The sequence below is a fragment of the Quercus lobata genome, chromosome 4 (genome assembly GCF_001633185.2).
Source record: "Quercus lobata isolate SW786 chromosome 4, ValleyOak3.0 Primary Assembly, whole genome shotgun sequence".
Classification (NCBI taxonomy): domain Eukaryota; kingdom Viridiplantae; phylum Streptophyta; class Magnoliopsida; order Fagales; family Fagaceae; genus Quercus; species Quercus lobata.
This window is the reverse complement of record NC_044907.1, coordinates 67,374,675-67,402,226: the sequence shown is the minus strand read 5'-3', so window position 1 is coordinate 67,402,226 and position 27,552 is coordinate 67,374,675. Positions and strand designations below refer to the sequence as shown.

Below are 27,552 nucleotides of genomic sequence, written 5' to 3'. Positions count from 1 at the left end.
GATTTGAGAAATCGGAAAGAGGGTCTTAAACCATGGTCTTGAATGAACTGGGCCTAATTTAGAAGAATCTCTAGTTCAGTTAGAAAAAGCAGAAAAGGGGGGCCCAACTACCACTAGGCCTTTTTCATCATTCCATATGTGAAGGAATAGTTACATTTTCATGTGGGCTTGGGTCACATACCCATCAAGGCCCACAATATTACAACCAAAGATTGTGATTTGACCAATCTCAATCAACCCATGTCAACACAAAGTTAAGGATTGGGTTCAGTGTTTAGTTGCATTAAATTTATCCAGATGATGATATGTATTCATTTCTATACTTGATGATCATACAACCATAAATCTTCATCAATTGCTTATATAAGATAGACCAATTCTTTGAATGAGTTGGTTATTAAATGAAAAAAGGGCTAGGTTTAATAAGATGAAACCCATAGACAATGGTGACTCAACCCTTAGTCATTTAGCATCAAGCCCATTGCTCAATCTAATAAAAGAATGGAGGTTAGTGGTACATTGTGGAAAAAAAAAAATGCTTACAGTCCATTTGGTTGAGTCAAAAACTAAGAGAGGGAAAAAATGGGAGAGAGGAGTGTTTAGATGAGAAGGGAAAAAGGGGGAGAAAATGGTGAGGCTTAGCAATTTTCTCTTTTGGCCCACCAAATTTCAACCCCCAGAAAATAGGAGAGAAAATTGAGGGCACATGGTAAATGCTAAATACCATTCTGCCCTACATTCCTTACCCCACTGTTTTCCACATTTTTTTTTTCTTTTTTTCCCCACTTTTAAGTTAACATTTGGCATGCATTTTTTTATACATAAACTCCAATTTTTTTCCTAGTAATATATATATATATATATATATATATATATATATTCAATAGAGGCATGACAATATTTTCTATCCTCTCATTTTTCTTTTCAACCAAATAAAAAAGTTTAACATCCCTTCACTTTTCCACCCCAAATCAAACATCACAGGATAAAACTAAAATCCCTTCTATCCCTTCACTTTTCTATCATTTCTCTATTTTCAATACTCTCACTTTTCCATCTCCCCAATCAAACGGACCCTTAAAGACACTAACTCACAAAAAGAAAATATTAACACAGATTATCTTTGTCCCATTATACTTAAAATATAGCAGAATGAGGAAAAAGTTGGAATTGGAGAGAGAGAGCTGTTTGCACTACCACATCCACGAGCTCCTTTTGGATCTGTTGTTTCTTAAATCAAAAGTTTGGACTCAAGGATAAGTGTAGTTATGTGAGGTAAGTGGTCTGATTAATGCACGGCTTAAAACCATACTTTATATAGGTTTAGGACAAGCCTAATGTCCATCCTTGAACAAGGATTCAAGCTTTTGGTTGTTGTATATTTCAAAAAATGGCAACCTTGAGTTCTGTTCTTATTTGAATATTAGAACCATTTTTTTTTTTTTTGTAACTATTTTGGCTAATATGTTGACCAAACCAGCTTTGTTGTGCTCTCTTAAGAAAAAATGACCCCTAAAAAGGGGGATTTGGTCAATTAGCATTAAGCGAGGTCATATTACTTTTTCATAGTGGAGGAAATTAGTTCAAGATTTTGAGCAAATATATAAGAGATCAGTCAAGGTGTGTTTTTCTGTTTTTATGGCCAGCACAAGGGCTTGCTCATGGACACATAGATTATGCAAGGACTTCCAGCTTACTTGGCAATCTCTATCTGTTTATCAAAAAAAAAAAAAAAAAAATCTCAGTCTTTTGGGTCCATGACTACTACTAGTTCTCTCAAGACATTCACATCTTAAATTGCAACACTCAACTAGGAATCTTCACAAGTTTCTAAAACAATACCATGTTTATGTCTTTCCACAATTGGTAAAAAGTCAACATGTAAATACATAAGTAATTAGTACTATAGAACTCAAGGGGAATTTGTATTTGCCCGTCTAACCAAAATAATAATGTAAAGTCTAAACTCAAGGGGAATTTGTATTTGGATGTCAAGGGGATGTTTGTCAATTTATTGATTGATTAGTTTGATTTTGACTAGAAAATTTTCTCTCACATAAGGTAATACTGGGAAAAATAAATTGCTAGTATAGGTCGTTGATTAAGTGTCATTTATCTCATAAGTAGGCACCAATCATGAGCAACCATGTTGTTACCTTTGACTTCTCTTTCTTGGTTGCTATAATACTATTCTATGAAATTCATAAGTCATCTAGAAGATGCAAGATGTCTCCATATATAGTTCACAATCAAAAACTTTCTAGAAGAGGATAGCAGGTGTTCATTAATTAGACTGAAATTGTGCATTTGATTGTTTTGTATATGTTGCTGCATCACTGTTGACAATCAAGCAGTCTAAGAAATTGCAATCATGCAGGATCATGATGCAATAGCACTTTATGCAAATAAGATCAAAATGCTTTTTTGCATGAAATTGCATGCAAATACAGAGAGATGGGCAGTAGTCTTTCTCAAGAGAGTATTATATTATTAGTTTAAATCCTCTAATCATAGTAAAGTTTTTCAATACTATAGAAAAAGAAAACATAATAAGAAATAAGAACAAATGTGCATTGAATCTAGTTGAGATGGGTAGCACATGTATAATATGTAAGAAACATGGCTGGTGATGTTTATGATCTTTGTTTGAGGAATCATGACTGCCAACCCAATGCCTGCATCCAAACAGAACAAGAAGAGATAATTATAGATTTATCCATATTAGCTAGAATCCAATAATAAATTCAAATACTAACTCAATGATTAATCATGATAAATTATCAGTTGTCCCAAGAAGAATGTAAACATACCTCATTAGTCATCTGGAAAATTTATTAACCATTTCATGACATCACTTCTCCCCATAGTAGACTTATTTTTGCATATCATATTGATTGGAAAAACAGTAAGCTCTTCAAACTAGCCTTCAATTTAACATGCATGTTTTCTCACATGAGAGAGTAAAGTAAAAAAATGACATGAGGTTCTAATTATGCAGATTGAAGCCTTCAGGATACCAGTCAAAATAAGGTTACAAAGGAATTATTTTACAATGTTGCACACCAAAATAATAATAATATATGATATATCAGTAATGATAATTAGATGTGCCACAAATCAGGAACCATATTGATAATGACAAAAGCTATTATCAAAAGAAATTAGTGATCTAATATTGTATGACCTAGGAATTTTCCATTTAGACAAGGACCACAAAAAGTCGAAGGAAAGAAAACCACTTGTATCTAGACATAATTTAAAGTCCTGTATAAGGATTTCTTCCTATACCAACATGAGCATTTTTTGGTCACATTATTGATGACTTGCATAATTGAGTGTAATTTATCACTTTTCAACTTTAAACTTTAGTCTAATTTTATTTATTTTGTTGATTTTAGACCTGATTTTTGTTATTTAAATTTTATTCCAGATTTGAAGAAAATAAAGATTTATTCAAATAAAAGAAATGTGAAGCATCTAAAGAGAATATTTTTGGCCTTGGAAGTTGGCAAGAAAAAGAGAACGAGGCGCTGAAAAAGAAAGAAGAAAAGTAGGCGCTGAACAAAAAGAAAAGGTGCGCTGAAAACAGAACCAACAAAAAAATAAAAGGCTGAAACAGTGGTGTGGGCTGAAGAGAGAATTGTTTTGGGCTGAAAAAAAGGGCACACGTGAACTGAAAAGAAAAGAAAGGTAGGAAGGAAAGAAACAAAAGGGGAGGCTGAAAAGAAACAAAAAGGGGGCGCTGAAAAGAGAAGCAGAAAAAAAAAAAAAAAGAATAGACGCTAAAATAAGAAGAAAAGAAGGAGAAAAGAAGAAGAAAAGAAGAAGGGGTGCTGAATTGAACAGAGGCTGAACGAGATCTATTGAGCATTCTTTTTCTTTCCAATCTTCTCAGAAAAAATTATGGTGAACTCGTTTGTGTTGAATTTAATTTTTAGCATGAACTAAATTTTCTTTATTCTAGGAAAACGATATAATCTAATTCCGAACTATGCTTGCTTTTCTATGGTAATTTGAATTAATTCTCTTTATGTTTTTCTGATTTATTCTGAGCTTATTGCTTCTAATTAACTGGCCATTAATTAGATGATTTTAATCTTGTAATTTGCTATCGAAAGAGGGAATTATAGGATAGATCTTGAATATTTCAGCATAAGTAAATATAGAGATCGAAAGACTTGTATGAACCTATGTAGTATTAAAATCGTTGGTCTAAATGCTTTTTTGCTTTATTAAATTGCATACTCTTGTGTAAATTGATGAACAAGAATATTTCCAATTGACTGTCGAAAGAGGCTTTTGGAAGAGTTTGGAGATTGTTAACAAACAGAGAGAATTAAATTCAATTAGCTAGATGAGTAAAGCATAGTGAGGGATTAGGTGAAATCGATTTCCTAGAAATTTCTTTCTCATTAAGTTGATTTTCAAGCAACATCTTTCTTTTCCTCTGCGTATCTTTTATTTAAATTGATTTTATTTTGAATTCCAATTACAAAAACCTTAGTGACTTCTCTAGATAAAATCGAGATTAGCATAATTTTGGTATTTGTCAAAAATAAGTTACCAATCCCTGAGGACGATACTCTGTTCATCACTTTACTATAAAACTACGATACTGTGCACTTGCAATTTTGCACCGATCAATTATGTCCAGTATCAGGATTTCAACAAGTAGCAGTGCTAGTTGGCCTAAAGTATAACAAAAGTTACTGTCGATGTTTTTAACTGACACCTTACTCCAACAACATGGTAACTCCCATTCAACAATGTAATGCATACTTAAAATTGAATAAAAACTGCTCTACACTCACTATTTAAATTTGTTTAAGCTATTCTAAAGTAAGAAAAATTGACTAATAAAATAATTGCTGAAAATTTGAACTTGTTACTTACCTAAAAGTTGTAGATGATGATTCTGAATCATCCCTCAGACTGAGTGAAGCCAATGGTTCTGATAGTGATTGCACAGGATCAGCTTCAGTACAACTATTTGAGCCTATTGGCCATCTCATTGGAACCACCAAAGACCTATAGCAAATAAAACTTTGAGTTAGGTTTCCACAACACACATTCTTCCCAAATTTGAGAAATCCAACATAAAAGTTTAAATTTTCTTCTTTCCCACTGTAGGAGGCAAAAATTTGTCAATCCAATTACAAAATGCCACATCAAAAATTTAGTGACAAATTCCAAATTAATATGTCATTAAATTAATTAAGTCAAATGATGACATGTGTCATCCAAATTGACATCACATTGGCATATTAAAATTTGCCAAATATCATTCGGCCCATAAGATAAAGATAAATTTTCTATTCAAAATTTATGGATAATTATCTTTATAAATAAAAAAAATAAAGAAAAATTTTCTATTCAAAATTGATAGATAATTATCTTTATTAAAATAAATTAAATAAAGATAATTATTTATTTTTATTGATTATTATCTTTATCAAAATATGATATTTGTCAAAATAGATAAATAGAGATAATTATTTCTAAGAAGAATTTGGACCAATCAAAAGTCTGCTACATACTTTCATATCAATTCATAATGGAGCTTATTCTCTGAAATCACTATAAATAGAGGACATCCCCTCTCATTTTCGACACCAAGTATTCAAGAGGCCTAAGTTTTGGAGAAATTCCGTCTTAAGAAACTTTGAAGAACTTTGAAGAATCTTTGAAGAACTTGAAGAACATTCGAAGGGCTTGAAGAACTTGAAGGACAATACATCTCTAATAAGCTCGAAGCTAGAGATTTATTGTGAAGACCGATCAATCCATCTTCCAATCAAAATCAAGAAGATTCTTGTTCGAGTCAAATTTAATGAAGATAGAATCAGAGGGTATTTTTTTGTAAAAGAATCGAAATAGAGATTGTACTCATTATACATCAATACAAATTTATATTTGCAAAACTATTTCTTTTCAATTGTTTGATTTTCTACAATTGAGAAAAATTTGTGTTTACAAATTTTTGGCACGCCCGGTGGGACAATCTCTACTTCTCATCTCTTCTTCATCAATTTGTCATATCTTTTAAAGTCTTATGGCTCCAAAGAAGATTCAAATCAACAACCCTCTTTTTGGAACAAGTGAAGTTGATCCTACACTTGATTCAAACTCTGATATTCCTTATACTGGACCTATGACAAGGGGAAGGATAAAAGCCCTTGCAGAAGTCTATACTCAAACAACACCCATACCCCAATCTTCGTCTATTTTCAACAATTCTGAAACCGAGAAGTCACAAACAGCCTCATCTACTCAGGGGGCAAGCAAAGATGTAGCTAGCCTCGTCAAAGAAATGTTGTCTCAACCAGCTTTGTCACCAGAACCAACACAAGAAGCTCCGATTGTTAACGAAGAGGATGAATCACTTGATGGCTCTAAATTCTCTTTTCCAGATGATATTCTTGCTTCCAAGCTTAGGGATTCTTCTCTCTCTGTTAGCCCATTTGTCATGCCAGTCATGATGACTAACACAACATCTCTGGAGGAACAAGTCTCGACTATAGCCCAGACTTTAGAAGAATTAATGAAGTCTATGAAAAAAAGGGAAGCAATGAGAGACGCACAAATAACTCTCCTAATGGATAAGATGGGGAATACATCTGGACCGAATCGTGAAGATGAAAGCTCTAGGTCAAAACAAACCCATAATGACAAACCTGAGAGTTCAACAAAGGATCTCAATTTCTCTACAAAGGGGTCTATCTCTCCTAACCAGCTTAAGGAGTTAATCAAGAAAGCTATCAAAGACCAAGTTGGGGGTGGAAGTCAAGCATCCATTGCCTACTCTAAACCATACACTCAAAGGATAGATCTCTTGAGGATGCCTCAAAACTATCAGCCACCAAAGTTCCAACAATTTGAGGGTAAAGGCAATCCAAGGTAACATGTTGCTCATTTCGTGGAAACCTGTAACAATGCTGGTACTTATGGGGATCTCATGGTCAAGCAATTTGTTCGATCATTGAAAGGAAATGCGTCTGATTGGTATACTGATCTAGCACCTGGCTTTATTGATAGTTGGAATCAAATGGAAAGAGAATTCCTAAACCGTTTTTATAGTACTCGACGTACTGTTAGCATGATAGAGCTCACCAATTCAAAGTAGTGGAAAGAAGAGCCGATCATTGATTACATTCAACGATGGAGAAACCTTAGTCTTAATTGCAAGGATCAATTATCTGAGTCATCTGCAATTGAGATGTGTATTCAAGGAATGAATTGGGCTATAAGTTACATCCTTCAAGGAATAAAGCCCAAAATATTTGAAGAATTAGCAACACGTGCGCATGACATGGAGCTTAGTAGTGCTTCCAATGGTTACCAAGGCCCGCCTGTTCAAGAACCTTGCAATGGGAGAGAAAGACAAGATACTCGCAAAAAGGGCAAATTCCCTCCTAAACTGGAAAACAAGCAGTCTTTGATTGTAACTACTACTCCTCTTAAAGTTCCAATTAAACCCAAGATAAAAGAACAGACATATGCTCTCACACAAGAAAGAAGAAGAAGACCAACATTACAAGAAATGCAAGAAAAGCAATATCTATTCCCTGATTCCGATATCTCCAACATGTTGGATCATCTACTTGAGTTGAAGTTAATTAAGCTACTATAGATGAAACGTCCTGAAGAGGCTGACCAAACAAATGATCCCAAGTATTGCAAGTATCATCGCCTCATAGGCCACCCTATAGAACAATGCTTTGTGTTGAAAGATAAAATCATGGAGCTAACCTATCAAGGAAAGATCACGTTTGATGATGAAGTTGCAACTGCCAATCTAGCCATGGTAGCCTCAACAACCACTTCTACTTATTTCTCCATTCAATTTGGCTCATTTGAACCTATTGAGGTGAAAATAGCTTTCTCCCCAGTGCCAATTCCTGAGGATTATATCTTTTCATCTCTTACATGTTATCAAGTAAGTGGTGAAGAAGACTCTTCAGATAGTGAGGAAGAAACAGAGCAAGTTATTGTGTATAGAGCATATTGGTCTTCAATCATTTTCACTGATGATGATCATTTGTTGGGATCCAAGATTCATAATCGTCCCTTATTTGTGACTGGCTACATTCGAGAACAAGAAGTCAATCGTATCCTTATTGATGGTGGATCTGCAGTCAATATCCTCCCACTCAAAATATTGAAAGAACTTGGAATCTCCTTGGATGAACTACTTCCCAGTAAATTGATGATTCAAGGCTTTAATCAAGGTGGACAAAGAGCTATTGGAAAGATTAGACTTCATATGCTCATTGGTGAAATGGAATCAAGTGTGCTCTTTCATGTCATTGATGCCAAGACCACTTACAAAGTGCTTATTGGAAAACCATGGTTGCATGAGTATGGAATTTGTGCCATCTACGTATCACCAATGCTTTAAATATTTTCAAGATGGACAAGTTAAGAAGATAGTAGCTGATCACAAGCCCTTTACTGTAGCTGAATCACATTTTGCTGATGCAAAATTTTACTTGGAAGATGATACGCAAGAAGAAGCACAAGTCATTATTTCACCATCTAGCAAAGACGTAAACCTCCACTACAAAACTTCAAGGATTGACTCTCCAATTGAGGAGAAGGAAGCCAAGCCAATTGAGGAGAAGGAAACCAAGCAAACAAAGACTTCCACAGAAGAGAAGAAACATCAAGTTTCTAAAGCGACTAAGGTAGCTCCTGTGTTACATTATGTCCCAGTCACCAAAAGAAAAGAAGGCCAATCACCCTTTTTCAAGAGATGGAGAGTCAGTATTGGAAGATCTGCAGAGATTAACTCTCCCAGTTGCTAAAATCACAAAATCAAGAATCTCAAGCCAACCATTGAAAGGGTTCACAAGACCGTCCTAAGGGCCGATTGTTGAACATGGGACTTTGCCCACCAAACGAACCAAAAAGGGTTTTGACCCTAATGCATATAGACTCATGGCTAAAGCTGGTTATAACCATGAGAAGCCGAGTGGTTTGGGTAAGCTCATCCCTGAAGCCTCTGGAAAAGAAGAACATAAGGTGTCAAAGGCTAAAAGTTTCAGTTTAACAAGTTCTAAAGCTGGAATTGGATACACCCCACCAACTCATGATCATATTCCCATCCGAAAAGCTAGTGTTTCTATAATTTCGGCAAATTATAAGGAAGAAGAACAATCTTCGAATCTATCAAAGAAATCATCTATTTTTGATCGCATTGGGCGACCCACTTCACATATCTCAGTCTTTGATAGGTTGGGGACTCAAGATGATAACTCTGTTGTTGACACTCAAGGCTCTATTTTCACAAGACTTAGTCACTTAACTCCTTCTCAAGTTGGCACTCGAGGTTCAGTTCTCACAAGGCTCAGTCATTCAATCCCGTTTTGACTCTCAAAAAATTTAAAGGCAAAACGAAAGCAGAATAAGAGGACAAATTCCCTTCCTAGAGGTGCTAACGACACACTTATTGTTGATTATGATTCAAATGAGATTCGAAGCTCCATTCCATCTCGTATGAAACGTAGAACCATTTGGGAAGTGAATACTGGAGAAGCCTTGACTGTAAAAAGGCATACAATGGTGACCATAAACCAAGAAGTTGAAGATGATGTTAAGGATGCTCCACTCATATTTGAAGAAGGCATACAAGTCACAGTTGATGAATTGAAGGAAATTAACACTAATACAACCGAAGATGTTTTGAGAATTGGCCTTATCAATGGCAAGTTCTTGAAGCATTACTATGATTGAAGTTTGAAACACTCCTTGGCAAGAGCCTAAACTGCCTACCTCAACACTCAAAGGGTATATGATGTTTTCCCATTACTCTTGAAAGTGTTCTAAAATAAAAAAAAAAAAATGCCGTTAGGTTGAAAACCTTTTTATAAGGCGGCCTAGGCAAAAGTTAAGGCACAAAAAAAAAAAAAAAAAAAAAAAAAAGGCCCGCTAGGTTGAAAACCTTTTTGTAAGGCGGCCTAGGCAAAAGTTAGGGTATTAAAAGCTCGCTAGGTTGAAAACCTTTAAAAAGGCGGCCTAGGAAAAAGTTAGAGCACAAAAAAAAAATCCCCTCCTAAACTACGTGTTGACTTGATCCCCCTTTTGGGTACGTAGGCAGCTTGGTATCATTTACTGAGTTCAGTCACATCCTTAAAAAAAAATCTCCTGAACTACGTGTTGACTTGATCCCTCTTTTGGGTACGTAGGCAGCTTGGTATCATTTACTGAGTTCAGTCACATCCTCAAAAAAAAATCTCCTTTTGAACTACGTGTTGACTTGATCCCCTTTTGGGTACGTAGGCAATTTGGTATCATTTACTGAATTCAGTCACATCCTAAAAAAAAAAAAAAAAAAAAAAAAAACTCCTCCTGAACTACTTGATAAAAAACCTTCTTGAACCATGTGATGAATCGATCTCTCTCAAGTGCAACATGGGCAAAACTTGGTATGTCACACTAAGTGCAATCATAGTTTTGGGTGAACATCACTATGAGATAGTCGCTACAAGAAGACAATGCTACCGTATGAAGGCTAACATCATTGTAAGACATTGCAACCAAAAGGAATACAGAGTCACCATGAAAGCAAACATCATTGTAAGAATGTCTCTTGGCATCTCTAAAATGTGCTTTCTCTCTCATCTTTAAAGTCTAAGTAGTTCTACCTTTCACGTATAAAGTCTTGGTGGTATGTATCTCCTAACATCTTCAAAGACTTGGTGGTATTTCCTTGCATTTTTGAAGTCTGGATTGCAACCCTTCAAAGTCATGTCGTCTTGCATTGTCAAAGTTAGCATTGCATCGCCTCTCTTTTGAAATTCATTGCTTTCCTTCTAAGTTGTGTTGCCTTATATCTCTAAAGTTTGCATAGCACTGCCTCTCATCTTCAAAGACTTGGTGGTATCTCCTTGCATCTTCAAAGACTTGGTGGCACCTCTTTGTATCTCTAAAGTTTGGACTGAGTTGCCTTTCTATTGAGTTGGATCACCTCAAATCCTCGAAGTTTTGATGTCATCTTCTCACATATTTAAACTTTGAATGGTGTCATCCCATATCTCTAAAGTCTGGTACTCATCATTTTATACCTTTAAAAAGTATCATAGCAAGAAGCCAATGCACATCCATTGCAAAGATGCCAAAGCACGTCCTTAGATTGTTGCATCAACAGTTGCTCCATTGCAAAGATACCAATGCACATCCTTGCATGGACAAACCCTATCTTCAAGATCATTTTCATCTTCAAGATTGTCTTTGTCTTCAAGGCAATCTTCATCTTCAAGGCCTTGTATCGACAATCTTCACATTCAAGGTGAGCCTTTGTCCTCAAGACTGTCTTCATTTTCAAGATAGTCTTTATCTTCGAGGCAATCTTCATCTTCAAGGAAGTCTTCGTATCATAGATAGACTTTGTTGTCAAGATTGTCTTTGTCTTCAAGAAAGTCTTTGTATCACAGATAGACTTCATTGTCAAGGAAGTCTTTGTATCACAGATAGACTTCATTGTCAAGATTGTCTTTGTCTTCAAGGAAGTCTTCGTATCATAGATAGACTTTGTCGTCAAGATTGTCTTCGTCTTCAAGGAAGTCTTCGTATCACAGATAGACTTCATTGTCAAGGAAGTCTCATATCACAGATACACTTCGTTGTCAAGATTGTCTTCGTCTTCATCTTCAAGGAAGTCTTCGTATCACAGATAGACTTCGTTGACAAGATTGTCTTCGTCTTCAAGGAAGTCTTCGTATCACAGATAGACTTCGTTGTCAAGATTGTCTTCATCTTCAAGATTGTCTTCGAGATTGTTGTCTTGGTAGCTACTTGGCTTGAGGAATAAAATAAACTCTTGCAAGTTCTTCGTAGTGCCACTAAGTCATCATATTACCTATTCTAAATGGAGGTGGAACAATACAAAACAAAAATAGACATGCAGGAAGAGAAATTCACAAGTAAGAAAAGTTTTGTACAAGAATGTACCTCCAAAGATTAATTTGCGTATGATCGAACTCCTGCAAAACTTGAAGCCAAATTCTTCAACGACGGACCAGCTTATGCATGCAAAAGAAATTGTCAAAGGAAGAGTTATTTTCATACCCAAAAAAGAAATATATATATATATATATATATATATATGAAAAAGGGGCAAGGTCATCCAATCATATAAGCCGACTTATTTGGCATACTGCTGGTGAGCAAGCTATACCAAGAGAAGGGTCAGTTCATATCTTACTCACAAAAAAACATGATCATGATCAATAATACGATTGCATCTTTGAGGCAACCATGCATGGACGTAAGTCAAGAGTAGGATAAAATTCGCATAGCATGCAAGAAGAACTTTGTTTATAGAAAACAAAATAAATTTAAAGAAGGTTGTTATACCCAAGGGAGAGATGCTGGTAATCAATACTAGTGGTGTTAATTATTGTGAAGTTGAGATCAAATCTGCACCAGCAAATATAAGTCAATATATTTGAAAGCATACAAAGAAAAGAGACGGTTTACAAAGATATAAACATGAAGCTGAGGCTACCCTTTTATAGTGCTAGTCACAGAGAGTTTAATTGCAACTAAAACTCATCTAGTCAAGACTAGATTGGCCAAGAAAAGAAGTCAAAATAAAGAAGGATTCTTGGAAGGAATAAGACATTGCGAGTTCCTTCGTTCTAATTTGAATTAAACTCATAAGGACTTTAAATAGGATAGAGTTTCAATTCTTATAGGACGTTGGCTGTTGATATCAGGTGTACTGTGGCCAATATTACTTTAAGTAGGATACGAATTCTCCTTATTACTTTAAGTAGGATACCACTTTGACTAGGAAACAAACTTCCTTCTTAAAAGTGGAAGCCCTTATGGCCGCCGACTTGAAGCAAATATGGAATCCTAAATTGTCAAGATTAGGCTCGGAAGAATTGCAATCCCATCTTAAGAGCAATTGTGATAGCCATTAGCCAAATTGTAATAGGAACTTTCCTATCACGTGGCCTATTTTAACTACACTTTGATTAGGAGTAAATCTCTTCTCATAGTGGGGGTATTTGTTTAATTCCTACTAGGAGTCTAACTAAGACCACTTTGACTAGAAAACAAATTTATCTAGTCAAAGACTTGTGTACATGTCCAAGTCTCGAGGGGGCATTTGTAGGAGGCAAAAATTTGTCAATCCAATTACAAAATGCCACATCAAAATTTAGTGACAAATTCCAAATTAATATGTCATTAAATTAATTAAGTCAAATGATGACATGTGTCATCCAAATTGACATCACATTGGCATATTAAAATTTGCCAAATGTCATTCGGCCCACAAGATAAAGATAAATTTTCTATTCAAAATTTATGGATAATTATCTTTATAAATAAATAAAATAATTTTCTATTCAAAATTGATAGATAATTATCTTTATTAAAATAAATTAAATAGAGATAATTATTTATCTTTATTGATTATTATCTTTATCAAAATATGATATTTGTCAAAATAGATAAATAGAGATAATTATCTCTAAGAAGAATTTGGACCAATCAAAAGCTTGCTACATACTTTCAAGCATATCAATTCATAGTGGAGCTTATCCTCTGAAATCACTATAAATAGAGGACATCCCCTCTCATTTTTGACACCAAGTTTTCAAGAGGCCTAAGCTCTGGAGAAATTCCGTCTCAAGAGACTTTGAAGAACTTTGAAGAATCTTTGAAGAACTTGAAGAACATTCGAAGGGCTTGAAGAGCTTGAAGGACAATAAATCTCTAATAAGCTCGAAGCTAGAGATTTATTGTGAAGACCGATCAATCCATCTTCCAATCAAAATCAAGAAGATTCTTGTTCAAGTCAAATTTAATGAAGATAGAATCAGAGGGTATTCTTTTGTAAAAGAATCGAAATAGAGATTGTACTCATTATACATCAATACAAATTTATATTTGCAAACCTATTTCTTTTCAATTGTTTGATTTTCTACAATTGAGAAAATTTTGTGTTTACACCCACACCCTTCAGGCCTAAAGCACATATTCCGGAACAATGCCCTTGTTTAAGTAGTAATTATAAAAATATATTGAGATCTTCTTTCTCCCTTTCTAGTTATATTTATGTGTCTACAATATATATATACTTATATTAATAGATGAAGAATCTTGAACTGCCTTCTAAAACTCTATTTGACAGATTTCTTTGGTTAAGGCCAACTTGATTATACCATATTGCCTCCAACCAGGAAATCTAACTAGAATAGGTGGTTAGCTGAATTTGTGGCTATACCCAATGTCAAAGGTTCAAAGATTGTAGAGTAGAAAAAAAAAAAAAAAAAAAAAAAAAACAAAGTTCACCAATCACCATTTTGACTTCAGAAATCACATCTTCCACAATCATGGGAAAAAATTATTAAAAGCTAATTGACAAGTATGAATACAGACAAATGCATACCTGTTGAGACTTTTGTGTTTGCAGCGATTCATCTTATCCACTGTGTAATTCTCAAATAAGACACCAAGACGATTTGCTAGTCTTGGCATTTCAGATAATGGCAAAATGTTCCAGACCTTCAAAATCTGAATGTACTATGAATCCTCCTCAAGTATGTCAACCGTCCAAACAAGATTTAGCAACCCATTGACCTTGTACTGCTCTAATAACTAGGAAGAAGTTCCATGATGGTAAAAGAGTTTTTTCATTTCGAGAGGTTGACACCAACCATTTGCAAGTTTTTCCAATAAAGTAAGCACTTCTTTACAAGTCTCAGCATTTTCAACTTTCGACATGGATTTCAAAAAGTCATTGCTGAAAGAGACCTATATTAATAAATAATAAATAAATGAATTAGTGAGGGTCAATTGATTATTTTTTTTAACCTAATGAATTGAGGGATATGGAATTCAAACTCCAAAAGCCTCAGCCTCTTATATTGAATATTATCTATGCTTTGGTTCCTAGCATAAAATTGTAATTAAGAAGTAAATGGAAATTGATTTAAATGAACTCACTTGGATATGTAAAATCAATTTTAATATGTTGTTACCCTGATAATATCTGTTCAAGGGGAAGAACAAAACTGAGACACAATGATTAAATCTATTCCCCTTCATTTTTTGAGCAGTTTTATTATATTATGAACAAACCATACTAACTTTTTGGACAAAATAGAAACTGATGTCAATGAATTCTTCATATTGTCAAAAAGAAAACTACCAGATATGAAATATTAGAATTTTTCAGCTCATACTTTTTGATTAAAGAAGCATAGAAACTGGAAACAATAGTTGATGTATCATTAAAAATAGTAAAAGGAAAAAAATAATTTAATCAGCATATCTTCCATCTGGCCTTTTTAGCAAATTTTAAGGATACATAAAATCTATTAATAATTCATAAAGACAGATAAAACTTTAAACCTTGCTTTTAACCATCGCAGGGAGTTGCTGCTCATCCCCAATGAGAGTAGTGAGGCAGTGGCCGGGAAGTTGTAAAGGAATGGTGGATTCACATTCCTCAAGTTGAGCAGCTTCATCTATAACCAGTACTTCCCATTGAGACTTTACTTCATGCAATTTAGCAGAGCTTGATAAAATGCAGAAATATAGACATGAGTTTTGTAGGCAGAATTTTTTAAAAAATAATAAATAAATAAAACTACAGTGAAATTTTGATATTACAACTGAAATTTTTGACACAGAATTTAGCATAAAGGAGTGCCAAGGGAATTCTCTATGTCATATGCATGGTTGGAACGAATCATATCTTAGTTTTCTGGTACCTATATCACATGGATTACCTACTACTAGTCAATATGATTTTTGTTGCTGTTTTTCCCCGAGAATTATGATCTTCCACTGGGTGGTTTCTTCTAAGATGTTAACAGTGACTCCCAAATGTTTCAAGTAAAAATTATGAAAAACTTGTTATATTTGCTATCAGAAATTTGAGTATTTACTTGTTTCAAAGTTAAATTTCATTTCCTCTTTGATAAAGGATGACATTTGTTCGATTTCAATGTTCAGAGAGTGAGAGAATGCCCTTGTTGCTGCTGCATAAATGGGAACATCTATTCACCCTGCATGGGATTATTTAATTTGCTTTCCCATTATTTGATGGAATTGGTTATACATTTTTCTCATTTATGATAGTTCAGGATTATGTAAGGGAGTTGTAGCTATTTCAGAATATGTCCCTTGTGCATCATTATGACAATGGTGAATTATGAATTATCTATAGGAGTTAGAACTATCTCAGGAGATGTCCCTTTTGCACCAATATTACAAACAGTCTCCGGCCAAAGCAATGTGGCTTGTTCTTAAAGAATAAAAGAGTTGGATTTTAATGAACTTAAATAAAATCTAACTTTAATTCATTTGTCGGGTTAAGCATTGAAAGTAATTTTATTTACATATTTACATGGGGCCTTTGATAGTTTTGTTCTCTAGTTGTAAAATTCAAGTAATTCAGGTTGAACCTGAAGAAAAAATGGCAGAGGACAGTGGTACTACCTAGTGAAATACTTTCTAATGCTTACAATATTTATAATATAGAATTCCACATAAGGAAGAGATCATTGCACACAATTTTGGCCAGTATTATATCAGCCTCATAACTTGTTAGGATTATGCAGAAGATAATCTTGAAAGCTGTTCCAGAATTTGCATTTCTTGTGTCCCATTTCTTAGAGTTTTTCATTACTTCGGAAAAATGATGACAATAAGAAATAAGAACAAATGTGCAGAGACTGTAGTTAAGATGTGCACATGTATAACTTGTAAGAAGCATATCGGGCTGGTGATGGTCATAACCTTCCTCTGAGGCATCACTGCCACAAAAAGCCAGCATCCAAATAGAACAAGAAGTGAGAATTAAAGATGTCTCCAAGAAAACTAGAATCTAAGATATTAAAAGTTAAAGATCGAAGGCTCTCAACATTTTTAAATTCCAATATTGACGGAATGATTGATTAGTAAATATCTGTTTAAAGTTAAAGATAGAAGGCTCTTAACATTTTCAAACTTCTTTTTTAATTCCAATAGTGACAGAATGATTGATTAGTAAATATATGTTAAAAATAAAGAATCGATATTCTATTCCCATGAAGAATGTAAACCTACCTCATTACTCATTAGGCAACTTTCTCAGCCATTTCCTAACAACACCTCTCCCCATAGTGGAGTTATTTCTGAATATCATTGATAGGAGAAACCGTTAGTCCTTCAAACTATCCTTCAATTAAACATGCATGTCTTGTCTGCATAGGAAGAAAAGTATCAAAAAAATGACACATAAAGTTCTGATTATGCACATTGAAACCTCAAAATGAGGTTATAAAGGGAAAAAATTATAATGTTGCACACCAAAGTAGGTAGTAGTAGTAGTAGTAGTAATAATACTAATAATAATAATAATCACTGATGATATTTAGATTTGTCACAAATTTGGAATTATATTGATAATGACAAAGCTATTATGAAAAGTATTTAGTGAATCTAATACAGTACAACCTAGGGAATTTCCACTTGGCCAAGTTACATAAAACAAGTTAAAGGAAAGAAAACCCCTAGTATTTAAACATATGTAAGTCCTCTATAGGGATATCTTCAAACACTAGCATATATACAGTATTGGGAGATTATGGGACAAAAAATAAATCTACAAGCAATTGTTGGTCACAATATTTTTAGTATCAAGATTTTGGCAAGTAGCAGAGCTAGTTCACCTAAAGCAAAACAGAACTTTCTGACTCTGCTTCTAATTGACACCTTACTCCAACAGCATGGTAACTCCCATTTGATAATCTAATGAATACTCTTTGTTTAAATTTGTTTAAGCTATTCTTAAGAAAAAATGACTAATAAATAATAGTTGAAAATTTGAAATTGTTACCTACCTATAAGTTGTAGATGATGATTCTAAATCATCCCTCAGACTGAGTGAAGCCAATGGTTTTGATAGTGACATCAAAGGATCAGCTTTAGGACAACTATGCAAGTAAATTGACCATCTCATTGTAACAACTAAACTCCTATAGCAAATAAAGTGTTGAGTAAGGGTTCCACGATGAACATATTAATATTTAGCTACTTCTTTTTTTCCTAGTTTGACTAAGTCCACAAAAAAGTTTTCATTTTCTTCTTTCCCACACCCTGCAGGCCCAAGGCACATATTTTGTAACAATACCTTTGCTTAGATAGTAATTATAAAAATCTCTCTCTCTCTCTCTCTCATTATATTTGTATGTGCCTATACATATATAAATAGATGATGACTCTTGAACTGCCTTTTAAAAGTATAATTGATAGATTCCTTTAGTTTGGCAAACTTGATTATACCATGTTGCCTCCAACCAGAAAATCTAACTAGAATGGCATATAAGTGAATGCTTCCACTTTTTACAAGTCTTCTATGTCGCCTTGGTGGTGAGTTGGATGTGTTGCTTTCCCAAAGGTCAAAAATCCAATGGATTATAGATAAGGGGGAAGAAGTTCACCATTTATATTTAGAAACAACATTTAATATAAAATAAAATAAAGTTGACTAAAAGCTAATTGACAAATCATGAATTCAGATAAATTCATACGCATTGAGAGATTTGTATTTGCATTGATTCATCTTATCCACTGTATAATTCTCAAATAAGACATCAAAATGATTTGTTACTCTTGGTATTTCAGATAATGGCAAAATATTCCAGACCTTCAAAATTTGAATGTAACATGAATTTTCCTTGAGGATGTCTATAGTCCAAACAAGATTCAGCAACCCATTGACCTTGTACTGTTCTAATAATTGGGAAGAAGTTCCCCAATAAAAAAAGAGGTTTTCCTTCCTATGTTATTGATGCCAACCATTTGCTAGATTTTCCAATAAAGTAAGCACTTTTTTACAAGTCTTAGTATTTTTCACTCTTGACATGGATTTCAAAAATCATTGCTGAAAGAGACCTACAAAAAACAAAAACAAAAATGAAGTCTGTGTCAATTGATTAATGTTTGAACCTAATCATAACACTAACATTAATAATCTAGGAATATGGATTCAAATCCTAATATTAAAGAAGCAGATAATAACAAAGACAGTGGTTGATGTATCATTAGAAATATGAGGAGAAAACTTTGAATCAGCATACCTTCCATTTGGCCTCTCTGAACAGAAAGGAATCCATGTAAAGTAAAATGTGTATTTGGTTATGCTCAACCAAGGCAACCGTAATAGCCTGAGCCAAGCTCTTGTCCACATCAGCATTGTAGAAACACACCCTTTTTTTGGCATCAATGACTAATTCCTTCCAAATAGTGCAACTTTTAGTTAAAGTTACTTCATTTCCCAGTATCCAAAGGCAATGCCTGCACAGTAAACCATGCCTATGAATTGCAAAAACTATCAAAGCCCCAAAATATGTTTGAGCTGCCCATAGTCAAGTCTATAATGTGTTACCTTGCATGGGTTAGTGCCACATTTGCTCTTGAAAATATTCAAGAAAACCAACTACTCCATTCATATTACATCTGACAGTTGAAATAAGAAATTACCAAAAATTTTACCATAGAACTAGATTGCAGCACATTCTAAATGATGTTTAAGTTCCCACCTTCCAACTTAGAGTTCAAGGCCCTCCATATACGAATATTTGTGGTCATGTTTATCAAGGGAACTGCATAAATATTCTGTCTCTTCTTGTTCTTGCCATGTTCTAACAAGATAGGTTTTGAGGATAGTATTGTCAAAAATCTTTCATATCTTACGCTTAGAACAAAAGCAACAAGATCGGACTTGTTTGGTCTTTCTAAATCATCAATGCATTTTGGTCTTACACTTGTTATGGCAATGATGTCTCTAACTTCAGGTTCATATATCACACCATGATTCTCAAATTTTTTCACGCTTTCAAGTGTAACATGGTAAAAGAGGCCTTTGGGTGGTTTACATTTCACAGTTTGCCTGACAGAAAATATTGCACGCGTTGGTGCTTGGGATACTGTTGACATGCTTGACATCAAGTCAGCATGAGTTCCTTCAACAAGTGGATCACAGAATGAGGTCAAGTACTCTATGGTTGAGGAGAATGTCTCTGGGATCTTTCTCACCTAAGTGAATAATTTTAATCAGAGGAAAGATAAGCACATGTAGAAGTGTGATAAACATTACATGATATGAAAATAATTGCAGCCCTATATCTCTTTATGAAAATTTACATACAAAATAAATAGGTAACCACATCCAATAGTTTCAATCAATTTTGTATCATATTAGTTAAACCAAATCATAATAATTCAACTATTTGGTATGGCTAACAGCTAGATGTTATACTATTTAGTCATAGCACGCTCTCCTTCCCTATCATGATTTGACAAGATATATGGAACTAAATACAAACTTTGAATAAAAATGACCTATCTCACTCTTAGACTTTAGTCCTTCAGCTCCTCAACACCCCCCCTCCCCCCACATACACACACAAAACAAAAAAGAGAAATAAAAAGCTTTCAACAGTTACTTTTCATCTATTAAATCAATTCTTAATATATCATGATTAAACATGATCTGAATACAATATCAAATGTGTCCTAAACCCACATTGTTTATCTACATGATTGTGAAACTTCCCATTTCTCTAGCATGGGATTTGGGGATGGGGGTTGGTATTGGAGTATTTATGTTAGAATACCACACATTTTATGAATCTTGAACAAAATTTTTATTGCTAAGACAATCAATCTTTCATTTTTTCCCAACTTAATTAGAGTATTGGGATGGGTAATAGCAGTTTTCTTATAATCAATATTTGTTTCTCTAAGTTGTGAAGAGTGTTTATGGCCATGTATTTTGTGGCTTGAGAAGTTAAGTGACATATAGTGCCAACCTGAATCACAGCTAAAATTCTTAACAAAAACCTAGCTATAGGTAAATTGGAACTTTTGCATTGGATTACAGAAGGTGTACATCTTTTTCACATCAAATATGTTGTTTATGCAGAAAGTTGAATTGAGGCAAGTTCTTAAAATGTCTATGGATATTATTTACTTGAGGACAAGCATGGCAAGAGACAGTTCGTTGAGTACTTGAAAGGTTTGTCATTTCCTCCAACTTGAAGGAGACACGGTGTCTCATCCTGTATTGCTCCACTTAAGTGCTATTTGTAATGCAGGTTAAGCCGAGTCTAGGTCTAAGTGACTTCATCATCATGCAGAGAAGGAGCTTCAAGTTTCCCTCAGTGTAGAGGGCCCATCATAGGATTTTTTTTTGAAGGTTTCACAAGAGATTTGCTAGACTGCCCTTGTCTTCAGTTCATAGTATGCCATGAAGTTTAAGATGCTTATAGCTCATAACCTTCTGCAGAATTCAGAAGTGGGTTGACCAATTAAATGCTGATTTTCATTTTCCAACTATCCTTTCTACTTGCATAAGACTCAACTTGAAATTGGAGCTTTCCAGTTAATGCTTGTCTTATATTCTAATGGCAATATCGTGACTCGGAACTACCTTGAAAATTTAGTTTGACCCTTAGAGAATTGGCTATAAAATACGGACAGAGATCCTAAAGGATAGAAAGATCATTTTAACGCAAAAACTTAAGGAAGAACAGAGTTATAACAGCTGCTACAGTTGCTATGCCAACAATAATGAAATCATGGCTCTGCGATCCTCACTATATCAAATATTCCTAATTAACAGAGAAAGAACAAAAAATAATAAAGACCAGTGCTTTTAGATTATATCTTTGAAAATCATCTCTTCAACCAATCAAATACGAACTATATTCTTCCAGAGATCCAACCAAAGACAATAAAATGCACAGCCATTTCAATTTTTGGTTGGCATGTCTTAAATGATTAACTAACCTAGCAAATTATTATAGACCATTTAAGTGTGCTGCTGTAACGCAAGTCATTTATGATTTATCTCAAACAATCTTGTACACAGCCAAACAAATTTGATGTAGCTTCTAAAATTCAAAATGATACACATTTTCTACAAAAGTCAAGATTCTATGCGATTGGTGTACATAATTTTTTTTTTTTTTAAAAAAAAAAATTAAGAAACCAATTAAGTCTAAACGAATAAATAAAACTAGGAAACAATTGCAAGATTTTTCCTCACCCTGATAAGACCATACGGTAAGCTGAGCAGAAATTATGCATATCAATTTGACAAATCAGATACAATAAAACAAAATCATACAAAAGAAAACAAGACTGAGATCACATCCAAGGCAGAAGGAAATCCGGGGCCTACCAGTGACTTCAACTGCAACCATCCCAGTCAACTGCATTAACCAAAAAAAAGATCAATTAGCAGAAATAAAATAATAATTTTTAAGTTCTGAAACTTATTTAGTTCCTAATTGTTTTTATAGAAACACAATAAATACTTATAAGTTGATATGATATCCATTGTCGTTGGGTAAAAGATGCAAATGAAACAGTGCTACCAAAAAGGGAAACGTACCTTGTCATCAAATGCAAGAAGAAAATAGACAGAAACGACGATGAATAGAGAGTGAAGTTAACAGAGTCTTGGGCCATTGAAGTTGAAAAAAAACAAAACCCAACCAAGGCTAAGTCGTATTCATTTGTTGTAATCAACATCACCACCAATCATCATCATGTCCAGCAGTAAGAAGGGGCAAGTTAGGTATAGCAGATTCTTGAGAAGGACAAGTGCATTCTACGTGGGACCCCCACCTTTCTATACGATTCCTACTGTCACAGTTTCTATATGTAAGGTCAAAAAAATATGGGGAATGGATTATATATGTAACCTTAACATGATTCTGGTCAGTTGGATTTGACTTATTCAAATGCTCCTGCAGAGACCGTTGAGGTGGAGAAAATAAATGTAGATTACAATTATTTCCATAGTGTCTAATATACTCATATTCACATTTTTGATAACTATTGATGGAAATGTAAACACAGACATCAAAGACCTGTCGTCCAAGAACAATACCGACAGCCAATTTTGGAAATTTGCGACCAACCCAGAAAAATATGGAATTTTCAACACTTTGATGATTAAACCATTTTGGCATCTCAGTTTCCCAAAAAGTAATAGTACGATTGGACAACTGATTTTCATATTCAACGCCCTCAGTTTCAAATGAGAAATGATTGGAGAACTGCCAATCCATTGATATGTCCCCATCTTCAGATTCAGATGGGAAGTAATTGGTGCTTCTTGCACTACCACATACTCTATTTGGTAAAATCCCAATCGATTCTATTACCTGCATGCAATTAGAAAATTCAACATATATTTCATTTAGCAAATCTTGTAATGTGTTTAGAGAAAGTAACAAAAATTGTTTCTTTTTATATATCTTAAAAAAAGAGAGAGACCTGATTCAATAGCCCGCTTGCTGATTGAGAATTCAACAACATGCAATTCTCTGCAGGAACAATTTTTACCAATGGGGAAAGTCCTAGAATTTCACGAAGAAGCTTGCAATTCGTAATAGAAAGGCGTCTTAATTTGGGAAATCTGCAAATGCTTTCAGGGATGGTAACAATATTTGTTTCAAATAGTTCTAATATTTCCAATGCGGGGAAGTAATCAGGCTTCGTCAAAAGATCTAATTCAATTATGGCTTCATAGCCCTCGGAAGAGCTATCAAAAGAATTGCACGTTGGTCTCAATTTGGTAGTAGAAGTCCACAATTCCCAAAGCCGTCGCAATTTATAAATGCTATTTGGAAGATCCCGAAGGTTTTTGCAATTATGAAGGATTAATGTTCTAAGCTTGGTGAGATGCTCGATTGATGAAGGCACCTCTCTAATACCACTCCCACTTAAATATAAACCCTCTAAACATTCCATTTCTTGATGAAAATCAGGGAGCTTCTCAAGCCTTGAACAGCCAGTAAGATAAAAAGAATTAAGAGATTTCAACCTGAGTTGGCTCGGAAGAAATTGAAGTTTTATGCAACCACTGAGATACCATATTCTAAGCTTTTCAAGATATCCAAAGCATTCATCAATCTCAACTAAATTTTCACAATAACGGAGGTTCAAATCCTCTAAATTTGGGGCCCATAATTTAGGTAATTTAACTAAATTTTTACAATAAGAGAGGTTCAAGTTCCCTAAATTTGGGACCCATAATTTAGGTAAAATCCTAATAAGTTCACAATCTTCAAAATTGACGTCTTTCAAATTTTCTAACCGGCACTCCTGTAAGGGGGGAAAAATCAAAAGTTAACTAAAACAAAATTTGAAATAAAAATTTAACAAAAATCCCAATTGAAAAATACACATAATCATACCTGCTTGATTAGCTTTGACAATCTGATGCGACTATGTGGCATCTCAATAGCAACAAGTTGTTCAGGAAAATATTCTAATGGCCAGTGAAAAGGATAATAGGGCCACTTAAGAAGTATTAAATTGTTGGGAAGAAATTCAAGTGGTTTACAAATATGTACATTCTCAACTATTAGAAATTTGAGATTTTCCATCCTTCTGAAAGCTTTAGTGTGTAGTTGCACCTTTGCTAGTTGAGGCGAATGCAACATTATGCCTCGAATGTGTTCTGAACCCTAATTGGAGAAGCATCAAGTCAACCATGGAAAATGATAGAATTTTCAAATTGTATAATGATTTTGAAATTTTAAGCAAAAAAAAAAAATACTGATGAACTAATATTTTATAAAATGTTAAAAAAATTTAAAGAAAAAATACAATACTTGTAGCTAGTGAAAAAGAAAAAAAAATTAAAAAGCAAAACAATTGAAGAAAAAGAACTTATACCTTATTTGTAGTTAGTACTTTAAGTGAATCCTCATAACGACATAACCTACTACGTTTTCTAAGAATGTTTGGTGCTTGTTGTCGAACAACTTCCTTGCCCATTTGTTGTATCAAGTCATGCATTGACAATTTACCAAATCTGTCAACAGTTATGAGACACTTATTAACAAGTCTCGGAATACCAAAGTCAAGACACAATCCACAAGCATTTAATATCTTTACAACATAATCTTCATTCCATCCTTTGAAGAAGCATGCAATATCGAGAAAAATATCTTTCTCTGTGTCATGCAATCTATCATAACTTACTCTAAGTATTTTTTGAATGTCTTTATTGGGGATTTTGTTATACATATCTAATGCACTTTCCCATTCACCTTTAGCTTTTACACACAAATCACGAGCTATTATTTCTAGAGCTAGTGGAAGGCCTTTGGCAAAATCTATGAATTTAGTTGCAAGTTTAGAATAATCTTCATCATGAGGTTTGTTTCCCGAAAAGGCATGGTCTTTGAAGAGTTGAAGAGCTTCATGTTTGTTTAATTGCTCGACCTTGAATTCCTTGACCTTGTAAGTTGTACAAAGCTTTTCTTTAAGGGCAGCTAACAAGCATCTATCTCTTAATGTTAAAATGACTCTACTTCCGGGAGCAAACCAATTACATTTTTGAAGCAAATTATCTATTCTTGTCGAATCATCGACATCATCAAGAATTAAAAAAACCTTTTTATAGCGAAGTCTCTTCTCTATTAAACTTATTCCTCTAAATTTGTTGTCCACTCTCCAATTTTCACCCACTAAGATGTCATTAAGAAGTTGCTCTTGTAGTGTGATTATGCCAGCATCTGTCCCCAAATTTTCTCTAACATTCATTAAAAAGCTGCTCCCATCAAAATGTTTAGCAATTTTATTATAAACAGCTTTTGCGATTGTAGTCTTTCCTACTCCGGGAAGGCCATGAATCCCTACCATGCAAAATTCATCTAACCCAATCTCTAAAAGTGACTCTATGGCCTCTGCACGAGAATTTATTCCAACTGGGTATTCGACAACATATAATGGCGTCCAATTTAATTTAGCACTTGATATCTCTTCAACAATGTTTTGAATGAAGTGAGATTCAGATTTATATGTAGAGCAGCTGACAATCACATAGCATAAGAAAACGTATAATTAGTTAAACTAGAAGATAAATTATGAATTCAAGATATCTAGTTGTAAGTTATAACACACAACTGGCACATTTTTAAATAAAGTAAATGGAATATAATTCATATCTTTGATAACTGTCATTGATATATATATATATATATATATATATATTTTTTTTTTTTTTTTGGTAAACGAAAATGGGGAGTGTTTATGGTTATATTAAACCTCCGGACAAGGCGCCAGGTGGGTGACCATACTGTGTGAGGGGGCCAACCCTCACTAAGGATGCCCACCAACGAAAGCCTGCTGGCAGCGGAATTCGATCCTAGGTGGGTTAGACGAAATGACCGAACCTTACCAACTGAGCCAAGCCCCCGTTGGCAACTTTCATTGATATTAACATCATATTAGAAGTATAAAAATACACGAGAGAAACTCGTAATTGGACCTTTGTAGACTAACTAACTTTGTACTAGATGATATGATCAAAATAGAATATCTTTGCATGCAGTGGTTATGACAAACCAGAATAGCCGTATAAAATTAGTAAACTCATGAATCATGATATCAACAATTAGATACATACCCTTTCTTGTAATGCCATCCAGATGCATTAGCTGCTTTTCTTAGAGCATCCCTCCACCTCTGCACCTTATCCTTGTTATTCTTGAACTTCATTTCATGATTAGCCAGTGCTATTCCAAAGTTTCCCTTTTGATTTCGAATTTCTGATGGATCAACATTGTAAAAAATTGGACGAATTTGAACCTCCTGGTCCTTTTCTCTACAGTCAACAATCTCAGCAAGTTCATCCAAGCACCATTTGGACTTTGCATAGTTTTCAGAAAAGACAATAACCAAAATCGATGAATTTTTTATGGCTTGGATAATTTCTTCTGAAATTTCTTCTCCCCTCCGAAGTTTATCATCGATGAAGGTGTAAAAGCCTTTGTCGGATAAAGACTTATATAAATGACTGGTAAAACCTTCGCGGGTATCTTCACCTCTAAAGCTCAAGAAGACATCATAGTTTCGAGTGGAAGAAAAAGAAGAAGAAGCTCCTTTATCGTTCAAGAAAGACATCATGGGATCTATAAACAGAAGATTAAGAAAGGAGTGAATTGAATCAGAGAAAGAAAAAGGAATCAGACCGCCTCTCGCTTGCCTCTGTTCTGGATCGGAATAGCCTGAGAGGAATTTTTTTCTCTTGGTCTTTTCGCCTTCCCTTCTCTGAGTTCTCTCTGTTTTGCTTTCATTGTTTTGTTGGCTCGTCTCTCACAAAAAAAAAAAAAAATGTTTTGTTGGCTGACTTGGCTCGGGGCTCGTTGTGGGTCTCAGACCACTAGAGTGTATAAAATAAATATTTTAGGAGTATTTTTTATTTTTGCTGAGATGGGTCTGTTTATTTTGTTGTGGTGTGGCCGGGTGGCTTAATTGTCGTGGTCTGAGACTGTGACTCAGAGTATATATATATATATATATATATATATATATATATATATTTTTTTTTTTTTTTTTTTTTTTTTTTGCTGAGAATGGGGTTGTGAGTCCGTGATAAACATCAAACATTGGATATATCATTAGAGTGTTTGTTTATTTGAACTCTTGGTTTGTATTTGAGACAACATTTTATACTGTTATTGTACTTTTTTTTTTTTTTTTTTTGGTTGAGAAAGAGGTAAGTAAGTTTATTGAACTAAA

General features: G+C 34.1%; 1 protein-coding gene across 2 annotated transcripts; it reads right to left on the bottom strand.

Moving 5' to 3' along the window:
• Positions 1 to 4,894: 4,894 nt before the first annotated feature.
• LOC115987403 (TMV resistance protein N-like) lies at positions 4,895 to 27,114 on the bottom strand. Of its 2 annotated transcripts, XM_031110936.1 has the most exons (13): positions 26,438 to 27,114; positions 24,700 to 24,838; positions 24,216 to 24,488; positions 23,293 to 24,123; positions 22,403 to 23,180; positions 22,190 to 22,220; positions 19,083 to 20,040; positions 18,650 to 18,897; positions 17,068 to 17,204; positions 15,367 to 15,532; positions 14,402 to 14,766; positions 11,950 to 12,020; positions 4,895 to 5,028 (listed from the first exon to the last, which is right to left on the bottom strand). In XM_031110936.1, the coding sequence occupies exons 1-5, from the start codon at positions 26,935 to 26,937 to the stop codon at positions 22,542 to 22,544; spliced, it is 2,382 nt and encodes a 793-aa protein (XP_030966796.1). In that variant the 5' UTR covers positions 26,938 to 27,114; the 3' UTR covers positions 4,895 to 5,028; positions 11,950 to 12,020; positions 14,402 to 14,766; positions 15,367 to 15,532; positions 17,068 to 17,204; positions 18,650 to 18,897; positions 19,083 to 20,040; positions 22,190 to 22,220; positions 22,403 to 22,541. The 2 variants fall into 2 exon arrangements, with proteins under 2 accessions (XP_030966796.1, XP_030966794.1); XM_031110934.1 differs by lacking the exon at positions 11,950 to 12,020 and having other exon boundaries at positions 19,083 to 19,299.
• Between the last annotated feature and the right edge of the window lie 438 nt (positions 27,115 to 27,552).